This window comes from Macrobrachium nipponense, chromosome 40, assembly GCF_015104395.2.
Source record: "Macrobrachium nipponense isolate FS-2020 chromosome 40, ASM1510439v2, whole genome shotgun sequence".
Taxonomy (NCBI): Eukaryota; Metazoa; Arthropoda; class Malacostraca; order Decapoda; family Palaemonidae; genus Macrobrachium; species Macrobrachium nipponense.
Window position 1 is genome coordinate 31,433,976 of NC_061101.1, and position 11,582 is coordinate 31,445,557.

An 11,582-nucleotide genomic window follows, 5' to 3' on the forward strand; every position below is an offset into this window, starting at 1 on the left:
AGTTGTGTAGGAAGGAGTGCCCCGTCTTGCCTGACGCAGTGCCCCAGGCTACGATATATGAGCAAAGGGATCATCATTTATGATAAATAACATAGTTTTGGTTTATTAATATTTCTTTATTAATAAAGAAATATACATTCATAATAATCATTATTTATTAAATTTGTCTTTATAAAAATACAAAGGAAAACTTTGAATGCCCGTATCTCAAAACTATACTTATTGACCTTCAAATTCTATCTTCTCACATATCTAGTTTTGAAGCTATAGCATTGAAATTTGGTATATAACTTGGAAAAACATTATAGAACCATCAAATAGAGCCATTTTTTCCAATTTTTGTTTTGTCTTTTTTTTTTTATAAAATTTTTTCCTGATTTATAGGTTTTTTTTTGTACCATAATGAAAAATTCATATCTAGCAAAAAAATGACTTTTAGAAAAAAATCTTCATTTGATTGGAGGTTTACATCAGGTCTATACGTATATGGTATTAATCCCAGGTCTTAATATTAAATATCAAGGGAGGAGATAGAATTTGAAAAATGGTTAGTTTTGGGATAGATTGCCTTGGTGTCACAAAACCAAAGGTCAGAGGCGAAAATCATATGCGGTTTGGAGATGTCCCAAATCACCTTATTAAATGGCATGAATGTCAAAGTCCTGTCCTTAAAAAATGACATTAGCCAGCCGGCCCCCTTAAGACATAAATTTGTTGGGCGTTGAAAGTTGCTCGTAATTTAGCAAGTGGGGTTAGTAGGGAGGTTTTGCAATAGGCAGTCGCTGGTTACTGGAGGATTCAGTTTTATGGCACTTGTGTAGCACCATAAAATTAGCGATTTATGTTGACATAACATGACAAGTTTCAGTTATGGCGCCAATAGCAGAGTTATTGCACCTAACAGGGGTGCCATTAACCAGTTATCCGCGTCATAAGTGGCATAAATCACTGAATTTCGGTTAATGGTAGTTTTCGCTTATCAGCACCCCCTTGGGAACAGTACCCCTGCCGATAACCAGGGACTGCCTGTACATGTGTTTTATTTTTCACTCAAATTTATTAATGATTATTTCTTTACAGAATTGCATGGCTCCTTTGATTAAAGAAGACCATTTCAATGCTGTTAACCAGGATGAGCTTAGAACAAATGCAGAGACAAGTGGTCAGAGATTCTTGGACATAGCAAGACAACTAGAAGCGTTTTTTCTTCAGAAACGTTACTTGTTATCGATTCAGAAACCCGAACTAATTTTAATGGAGGTATGGTTTTATTCTCTCAACTTGTATTTTCTCTTATGTACTGGCATGTTTTACCAAATATGTTTGTCTATATACAAAAGAGGATACATATAGTGGTTTTGTTTACTTGGGGACACAATTGACTTTGAAGCAGGAGTTGGAGGGCAGTACCAAGAAAGGAACTTTAGCACAGGTGAAATGCAGATAACTAGACGACTGATAAATAGAATTGTCTGATTAGTAGAAAGGAAAGACTTACTGTGGTTAGGTAAGGCCTTTACTACACTGTAGTACTACAAGGAAAATGGCATATGTTAAGATTCATGACCCTAGTTGTTGAAGGTCATACTTATTATGAATGAGGATTGGTGGAGAAGTGTGGTATCAAGAGTCTGGAAAAACAGACTTCAGGCGGCCCTCGGTTAGCAGCAGGGGTTCAGTTTCTGGCCGTCGACGCTAAGTGATTTTCGACGCTAAGCGATTTTAAAGCCCACGGCCGCTGCATACCTTCTTTCGAAACTCTAGACCAGTCAAAGGCGCCGTAATCCCACAATGGCGCAATACGTAAAATTATATTTATGCAGTACGTATAGTACTATAGAATTTACTGTACAGTACATTATAGTATTATAAATACTGTAAAGTGAAAAAAAGCCTAGCTTTAATCCTTTGGGTGTCTAGAGTATGTAAAGATATAATAAGGTTTATTATACAGTGTACGGGTAGCTGTTGCGTTCAAGTTACGATAATTTGTCTTACGATAGTCCGATTTTATGAGAGACCAAATTACAATAGCCTAACTTTATCAATCTTCTAGTTACATAAGTTCAATAACAGCAAAAGAGAATTATGAAAGTATGGTTTTAACGTTATACTTGTGCTGAACGTGTACGCACGATGAACACCGAACGAGAAACGGCTTTTTGGGTTTTTTTTTTTTCTTTTTTCTGAAGTGCAACCGAATTGGATAACATCCATATTGGCTTGTATTTCAATCATCGTTACTACAGCACACTATTACCAAGTTAGTTGTTATAAATGGTGTTATGTATAAAAAATAGAACAGATATCTTAATGTAATAACTTTATTCACCATAGATCAAAGATCAATATAGATCAAAGATCAATCGGGAAATATACTGTTAAATATAAACCTAGTTATAACTGAAGCCAAGAAAACTGTTCAGGCTGCTAATGACTATTATCGTACATCGGCAACAAGGATAAAACTCCATAAACGTATGCCATCAAACACAAGCGTAGATAAACTTGAGATAAAATCATTTTAATCAAAACTACTGTGCTTGAAAGAACACATTTTACTGTTGGTTTCACGCCGATATAAGACAAATAACGTAAAGTTCGTATTACGATTATGTAAAGGAGAATTGCGAACGGAATCACATAATTTTATTACACAATAAACATGCTGCCAACGTAATCTGTTAACGAAAAAAAAAAGTAGTTCACATTCACAACGAGACATATTCAATTCATATTTCCACCTAAAAACATGTTGTATAAGGAAAAATAACCTTGTCTCATATAAGTCAAGTATCTAGATATGTATTCGTTTATGCTAACAAGAAGCAAGAGAATTCGCTCAGAATTGCGTTATTGCGAAACAAACTCGTATTCGCCATCAGCTGATTTCAAACCACAACATTGGCCGCTGCGCGGAATACAATAATATGAGAATACATAACATATTAGTATTAGATACAGTGAAGTAATATATAACTTTTTAAAGGATTTGTGGAAAAGATGCATAATTAATAGAATAACACCATGCATTTTTCGGAACAGTGGCGGATAAGAATGAACATGAAAAAACATCCCCTGACAACGTGGAGCGTAGTTACAAAGGCTGTCTTAATTTGTATCATACAATTTTATAATCATTTATGGCTTAGAAATTTATTTCCTGAAGAATGGCGTAAAGCAATAATAATTCCTATCCCCAAACCTGGAAAAGATCCAAGTGATGCAAATAACTACAGACCAATTTCTCTAACAAGTTGCTTATGCAAATTACTAGAAAAAATGGTAAATGCTCGATTAACATGGCACATTCGAGAAAATAAAATCTTGACTTCCACTCAATTCGGGTCACAGTGCAACAGATCTACGTTAGATTCTCTCTCTAACCTCGAAGACCATATACGAAGAGGATTTGAGCGAAAGCAAATAACTGTAGCAGTCTTTTTTGACATCGAAAAGGCTTATGACACTACCTGGAGGTACCCTATATTAAAAACTTTTCAAAATAACAATATCCGTGGACATTTACCTAAGTTCATCCAAAACTTTTTAACAAATCGTAGTTTTCAAGTGAGAATCGATGATGTATTGTCGAGAACATTTCCACTTGAAAATGGTGTTCCACAGGGAAGTGTCCTTAGTGGCACACTGTTTACCCTAGCAATCAATGATATCAATAAAAATCTGCCTACTGGAATTAAGAGCAACCTATACATGGATGATTTTGCCATATATTATTCAGCCTCTCGTATTAAACATGCAGAACACATCATTAGTAAAAGTATAATAAAAATAAATGAATGGACCTCATCTGTAGGATTTAAGTTATCCATAAATAAGACTCAAGCAGTAGTGTTTTATAAAGATAAAAGGTGGATGAATGGTGAAGCGATAGATTTAAAAATCAGAAATCATAGTATACCAATTAGACAAACTGCAAAATTTTTAGGTTTAGTGTTTGATACTCACTTAAACTGGAAACCTCACATAACATACTTGAAATCAAAATGTAAAAAAGCATTAAGTCTAATTAGAAAATTATCAAACACTACTTGGGGAGCCGATAGACAAACCCTAACATTACTGTATAAAGCAACAGTTCTGTCTATCATCGATTACGGTAGCGAAATATATGGCTCGGCGTCAGACGCAGTACTGAAAACATTGGACCCAATATCATAATGAGGGCCTTAGAATATGTTCAGGAGCTTTTAAATCATCACTGACCTCTTCTCTACAGGTTGAATGTGGTGAACTACCTCTCTCTCTCCATAGAGAGCTTGTAACAATGAAGAGTGCTCTGAGAATTAGGACAAGCGATTCTCCAACGAAAAAATTATTTGAACTCAGAAATATATTTATAAACAATCATCCACCCCCTTTTCCAATTAGAGCTAGAAGACTGTTTGAGTTACTAAATGTAAATAAATATACAATCCAGTAGTAAAATTACCTCCGCCTTGGGCAATGAATAAAATGAAAACTTGCACACAATTGAAATATTTATAAAAAAAATACTTATATACGCCATCACACCATAGACAACATACAGTAGAGCATATAAACCGAAAAGGTCCACATTATGCAATATACACAGATGGATCTAAATCGGAACATGGTGTGGGATATGCTGCAGTGTCCCAGGACAAATCATATAAATTCTCTCCACCCAATACAGCTTCAATATTCACAGCGGAGCTTTGCGCAATTGCCTCAGCCATAAGAATAATTAAAGAAACGTCACAAAATAATTTTGTGATTTTTAGTGACTCAAGAAGTGCCATAGAAGCCATCCATAGTTATATACCAAAAAATAATATTGTACAACAAATTAAATTATCACTTCATAAATTAGATATTATTGGGAAAAATGTAGAAATATGTTGGATCCCTACCCATGTAGGGATCAAAGGAAATGAAGAGGCTGACAAAGCAGCCAAAGAAGCAAATCAAATGACAAGATCAAGTGTGAATCTCCCTATGAGTGATTATGTAACATACATAAAGATGGGTATTATAAGGAAATGGCAACATATTTAGAATGAAGAGTCAGAAAATAACAAATTAAAGCAAATAAAACCTGAGAGAGAAAGACATGAACAAGTAATTCTGACACGTCTCCGTATAGGCCATACACGTCTGACACATGGACACTTAATGAGCAGCCCACATAGCTCAGCTCCTGAATGCGCAGAGTGCAGGGAGGTTATAACTGTCAAACATGTGTTATGCAAATGCCCAAAGTACAACCAACAACGACTGTCGACACTTGGAAACAGATCTATGAAAGAAATCTTGTCAGAATCCTCTGCATTTTCAGTCATGCCTATTTTTATGTTCTTAAAGAAGTGTAATTTATTTGATAAAATATAAATCTAAGTAAACTTTGAAAATACGAAAATTATTAGACTAATGAATTTTAAAAACAAAACTTTTAAATGTTACTTAACTTATTCTGATTTTATTTTTTATGAAAGTATGGATACACGAGTAAATGTATTTATAGTGTGCATGTGTTCCCGTGTGAGTGTGTGCCTTTGTGCAGTTTTTAGTTTAATTTTCACTCGTTTGTCATCACACTGAAAAAACAATTCGGTTCCAGAGCTTTGCCTCTGGCCTAGACATGATTTTTTTATTTTAATCTAATCCTTCGGGCCAGCCCTATGAGAGCTGAAAGTCAGCTCAGTGGTCTGTACGTATTTATGATGATGCTCCATCCTCCACTAAGAAATTGTGAGTTTTAGAATTAAAGATGAAGCAATTGTAAACCTACACCGACATAAACAACTGAAGGGAGAAATGGCTGATTGCTGATGTCATTTGCCGCAACTATCAATTGTTTATTAAGAGTTGCATTAAGTTGTCAAGTTGTTAAACCCTTCCGATTCTCAATGATGGCTTCCAAATGTAAAAATAAAATACATTTTACTCATTCTTCACGAAGTGGTGACCGGGAGAAAGAATCCCAGTGAATTGAAGCAGCAGGTTATAGCCGAGGCTGAATAAAATGAATAACAGAGCAGGCGAAAGGGATGTCCAGAACTAGGAAAATCATACTTAGAGTTGTGGCAACAATACATATCTAACAGAAGCTATATTAACCAGTTTTGAATGCCATAAGTGCCATAAATCTCCAATTTTCAGTTATCGGTGATTTTCTCTTATCATCAGGCCATAGGAATGGAACCCCCTTTGATACCAGAGACTTCCTGTATTGTGTACGTTTTAAACCCAACATTGTTAATTTACAAGAAAAATTATCTCTGAATTATATCTCTTCCAGTAGCTAATGGAATAAAGATATCAATCAATCAGCTGAGATTTTTAGAATGTAAACAATATCAAATGCAAATGGCATACAATGACAGTGGTTATATATTCTGTAGTACATTTAACTTTTACAAATGATCATTTTCTCCAGAAAATATTTAGGTTTATAGAGCTTTTCGGTTTTTAGAATTACGGATAGAGATCGTACACCTATATCAAAATGAGAGCTTGCTCATCCTTATGTCTAATTATAATAATTAGCATTGTAATTACATTTGTTTTGTTTACAGTATCATTTTTAGTTGTGTCATCAGTAATTCACTTGAATTACCTACGTTTTCTACCATTATTACAGATGTTTTGTTTAGTGTCGATAGTTGTGATGGTAGTTAACTATTGACGCAACTATCATTAAAAATCTTGGCAGGATTAAAGGTTTGCTCTTTATACTCGGTGTATATGATGACCCCCATTTTCCGGGAGATTTTTTTAAAGTTAAAAGGTTATACGCTGGCATATACGGTAACTATTTATTGTCATGTTAGTATAGTTATTTTATATTATGCTGGATTTAATTTTTGAAAATAATTAAGATTATTAGAGATTTTTGACTGATATTAAACATGATTAAGACAAACCATTTTTGTCTAAGATGTTCATAAAGAATTTTCTTGAAAACAGGACATTTTAGAAATGCGAAGTGAGTTATCACGGAAAGATGAGCTTCTCAAGAAACATGCTGATAAATTGGGTGAATGGCAGAACCTTTTGTCTTCTATGCAAACTCGATTGGGTGCAACATCTGCAGCTAATCGCCCTTCAGGTCCTACAACACAAGGACCTACACATTCGTCAGGGATGGTGGGAGGAGGAGGAGGAGGAGGCAGCAGTGGAGGGCCCTCTTCAGGTGCTTCTTCAGGTGGCCCATCTTCAGGAGCAGCAGGCAGTAGTGGAGGTGGAGGTGGTAGTGGAGGAGGGGGAGTCACAAGCGGTGGCACTGGAGGCAGTGGAGGATGTGGAAGTGCTGGCAGTGGTGGAGGTGGCAGTGTAGGGATAGGAGGCGGCGGCAGTGGAGGAACTGGAATGAGCACTAGTGGTCCTCCATCTGCTGGGTCACATGGGTCAGTACCAATGCCTGGTTTAAGTCCAGTTGGGGGGAACATGTGCCCTACTTCAGTGCCATCTTCAGGACCCCCTCCTCCTATGTCACACAGTATGAATCCTGGAATGGGCATGGCGCAACCTTCAATGATGCAAGCAAGTATTCATCCAAATGTTGGCCCTCCCAATAGTTTGTAGTGTAGATCCTCTAGTGGTAGATATTTCATAAGATAAGATTAGGAATATCTTTACAGGATATTTTCCATTGCTGCTGCTCTTCAGGAAAATAATTTTTATAAATATTCAGAAGTTGTTTTGCCTATGACTACTTAAAACAGATGACTGTTTCCTCTCGAGGGATCTGGCTGTAGTTATGATTGTGGTAGGTATAATAAGCCATAGTACAGTGCAGGTACCAAATAAATAAAAGTGATGGCTTTGTGAGATGACATTAGGGTTTCTTCTTGTGCTGTATATAATTTAGGAATTACCAACCATATGGGATTAATTTGTTCATAGATTTCATTTTTTCTAAGTGTTTTATGTTTCAGTGTCTTGCAACTTCTTAATCTGTGTTTCTTGGCATACTCTATTTGTACAAAGTTATAAGCTCATGGAGTTGTTTGTGAGCATACTCTATCAACATTAAGCTTGATATGGGAAGTAGTACTTAGGTGTTCTGTGCTTATGGTAGATATACAGTACATTTGAAAATTACAAGTTTTTATAAAAGTTAGATTTAGCTTTATTTTAACCTCTTTCCCCCAAAGTCAGTTAATTTGTTTGGATAATTACCTGAATGTATTATATGAAAAAAAGTGTGTTAAGTTTAGGTTTTGTAGAAGAAAATTTACTTTCATACTACTTCTTTCCCATTATGGCAAATGTTGATTTTTCCCCCATAAAGTTGAAACTGCTATACTATTACAGTTTTGCCATTTTTTCTCAAGTTAAATAGCAATTGGCAACTGTTTGGTACTGATATTTGGAAACTGCTTTTTTTACTATATTGCAGTCAAACAAAACAAGCCACCTATTTCAGTTGAAATAAGTGCTTTTACAAAGCGCAAATACTAGTAATTGCTTGATATTGATTATGCATTGGATATTCAAATAATTTTTCATTTAAACCAAATTTTCTATCATCTTTCAGTTCAAATGAGCTAAGTAAACTTTTCTGCTCACAATCTCAGCTGTACGCTTAGCATTTTGTATGTGTGGAGGTATGTTTTCTTACTGTAAGAGATTTCTTTTTGTATAAAGCTATGCTTTTGATAAAATGTGAATGCATACTATATTTTTTGGTAATGCCCTTTTTTTTCTAGAATTGATATGCGAATGGCTCTTCATACCTTGCAATTGTATTTTCTACTTTTGCCAAAGAAGCTTGTGTTGTGAAATGCATGTGCAGTTATTTAGTGTATCGGTCTCATAAGGTGTTTGGTTTTGTTGGTAGGAAAGATTTCATGAATACAATTTTCTCTATAGTTCCAGATTTTTATTTACTGACTTTTCAAGATTTTGGAATATGAAATGTCTTTATATGAAGTTGAAACTATGGCTTTTCAAATGCCATTCTTCAGTGGTCATGATGCTTTAGATCCAATCCCAAAATCATACTCTTTAGTAGTGGTTAACTCATGAGTTGCCATAGTTGGGGCACCCAGTTTTTGTTCAGTTTGCTTGTCTCTAACAGAAGCATGCTGATTGAGTCTCTCTCTGCCAGCTAACTTCCACTTTTCCCTAATTATTTATTCTTTAACTATATGTTTCATTTCATTGATATTAGTTGTAGTTTGATTTATTGTATAATTGATCTTGTGTGTGAAACTATATTTTAGTAGTTGTGTTCTTCCCATACTTAGTAGGTGGGGGGAATGGGATGCTCACACGAATACATATACGTAGTACTTAAATAAATATACATTAATTTATGCTGTTATTGGGTGGTTGTTTGTCTCTGTTTAATAATGAAAATACTGGACAAGGGTGCTGGAGGAAAGTCCAGAAAGACTTGAAATAAAAATTGTTATTTTGGCTTTATGGTAGAGAGGTCAACAGTAGAAGCAGTTCTTGAAATGAAACAATACAGGAAAAGTAACATGGAAAGAAGAAGAAATCATAATATACATTTGCTATGTTTTATGGCACTGAAGACTTTGACAGTGAAGATGCACCCAATTTAGATTAGTAGAATTTTGAAAAAATTGATGAAAATAAGGTTGCAACACTTATCATGAGTTCATGGCTTCGTTTTAGTTGGTAAAATGTGGCTTTCAGCTGTCTGAGTATAAAGTATGGTGGCTTTCAATTCCCTTTGTTTTTAAATGCTTTATTTTGTGTTTTTTCAGGCACATTGATTTTAATATTTAATAAACTTCTGTAAAGTCAACATACCAGCAAATTGAAAAACTTGAACAGGTTACCAAGTAATATTTAGTTTACAATGCCCAGACATGTTTCATGGGAAATTTCCTTGGCCAGCTGTGTCTTAGTGAACTTTGGTGGGTAATAGCTGGCGGCAGTATTTTAAGATGATGATAGAATTGGATGAAGGCAGCCATTTTTTTAAAATTCAAATAAAGGAAAAGTAAACCACAATAGGGGATATTAGAAATACAGAATAGTATTTTATTGCAAAGTTACTTTGTAAGCACCTGGCATGAGCTTGTTATCCAATTAGAATAAAATACGAATAGATTACGTATAGATGAAAATCCACACATTATAGCAATTACAAATAAGAACAAAGTTTTAGTCTTTAAAACCTAAAAATATTGTGCACATTGTAACCATTTAAAAATACTGTTACTACAAAGAGTAGACATACTGTGGTTGCTGTCTTCCTTTATTGTTTGTTGAATGATTGTATGATTAGAGTGCTTTATTTTGAGAATTTTTGGATGCTTTTGGTTGCCTTGTTCTTGCTTTTTGTTCAGCAATAAAGAAAAAATTACCAATGCTGTTGCCAGGGGCATGGGCTTCCTTGCAGATGATTCATGTCTCCCACAATGGTAGATCCCACAGATTGTATTCATTCTGCAGGGGAAAGGCATATTCTTACCGTTCTCCATGCAAAGAGGGTGATGGTTAGGAGAAGTTCGGTAAGAGGAGGAGGAATGATAAGAAGCGTTCACAAGCCTCTTCAGGGGAAGGAATGTGCCCATGGTGATGCTTCAAATTCATCAGATTTTTATCTTTTCCTTCTTCTGTTTCTAACCTTCGAGCTGCAGAAGCATTCCTGTGAAAGTATTACTCTTAATTGTGAGAGGAGGCTACCTTGGCTTCTCACCAGTTGACAGTGCTGTCAGTATAGTTCTCCTTAGGAAGTGCAACTGAAGTGAGGCCATCAGTCAGGTTGCCTTGGTCCCAGTTAGCTCATGCTGTCTTGGAGAGCTAGCTGATCTTAGAATTGCTTACATATTAATGGGATATCTTCTGTTATTCTCCATGATATTCTGGTGTCGGAGGCAACAAGCAGCCATCTTTCAAGACCAATGACGTCATCCCTGCCAGCCATGACGTCTTCGTCTGCTCACAAAGAGATGTCCGAGACACTGTTTCAGTCACTTTGCGATAGACTGGACTACCCTAGTACCATCCCCTGCCTGAGAGTCAAACGAGTAAGCTGTCGAATCATGATGAGGAGGGGAGAATCCCTCCCAAGCAGAAGCATCAATGTTCTACGATGTTCTCTCTTATTGTAGACCAGCTTCCACTGAGAGATAGGCCATGCCCGACACTACACAGGGGTGGGTCACTGTACAAATGTTTGCTCTACACCCACTGCATGTCGAATGTGGGTCGGTTGCTACGGAAGCCAAAAACCTTGTGCAGGGGAATCCTCGAATGCCCAGGCACGTACGCTGACGAGCCTTCGAAGATCCAGGGGAATTCATACCTAAAACCACGCAAAAACACACACACACACACACACACACTGAGAAATAAAGGGCAAAACAAAGGACCAGCTTTGGGGGAGAAAGCAAAAGCATATGTATCTCCAAGCGGTCGGGAAAAGACTTGACAGTCATGCCGTACATGTGTTGGCTTCCAGCCTCACCAATGCATCAGACGATCAGGGTTGCCAGAGGTCACAGATTCCTTGCTTTTCAATCTTAGATTGGTCCGACTGGTTTACCAGCTTGTGCTAGAAATAAAAATTTTGTCACTTTTGGCCATTTTTGTGCATAACATTCAGCTTATGTATA

The 11,582-nt window shown here is 36.1% G+C and overlaps 1 protein-coding gene across 3 annotated transcripts in view; it reads left to right on the plus strand.

Annotated features, from left to right (window-relative positions):
• The window catches only part of LOC135212062 (keratin, type I cytoskeletal 9-like), a 96,072-nt gene that overhangs the window by 42,201 nt on the left and 42,289 nt on the right, over window positions 1-11,582 (plus strand). For 2 of the 3 annotated variants that reach the window (XM_064245404.1, XM_064245405.1), the window contains exons 2-3: window positions 1,081-1,260; window positions 6,952-7,527. In XM_064245404.1, coding sequence (XP_064101474.1) covers window positions 1,081-1,260; window positions 6,952-7,527 — 756 coding nt within the window. Of the gene's footprint in view, window positions 1-1,080; window positions 1,261-6,951; window positions 7,528-8,524; window positions 8,595-11,582 lie in introns of all 3 variants that reach the window. The other variant, XR_010313813.1, reaches the window with a different exon arrangement.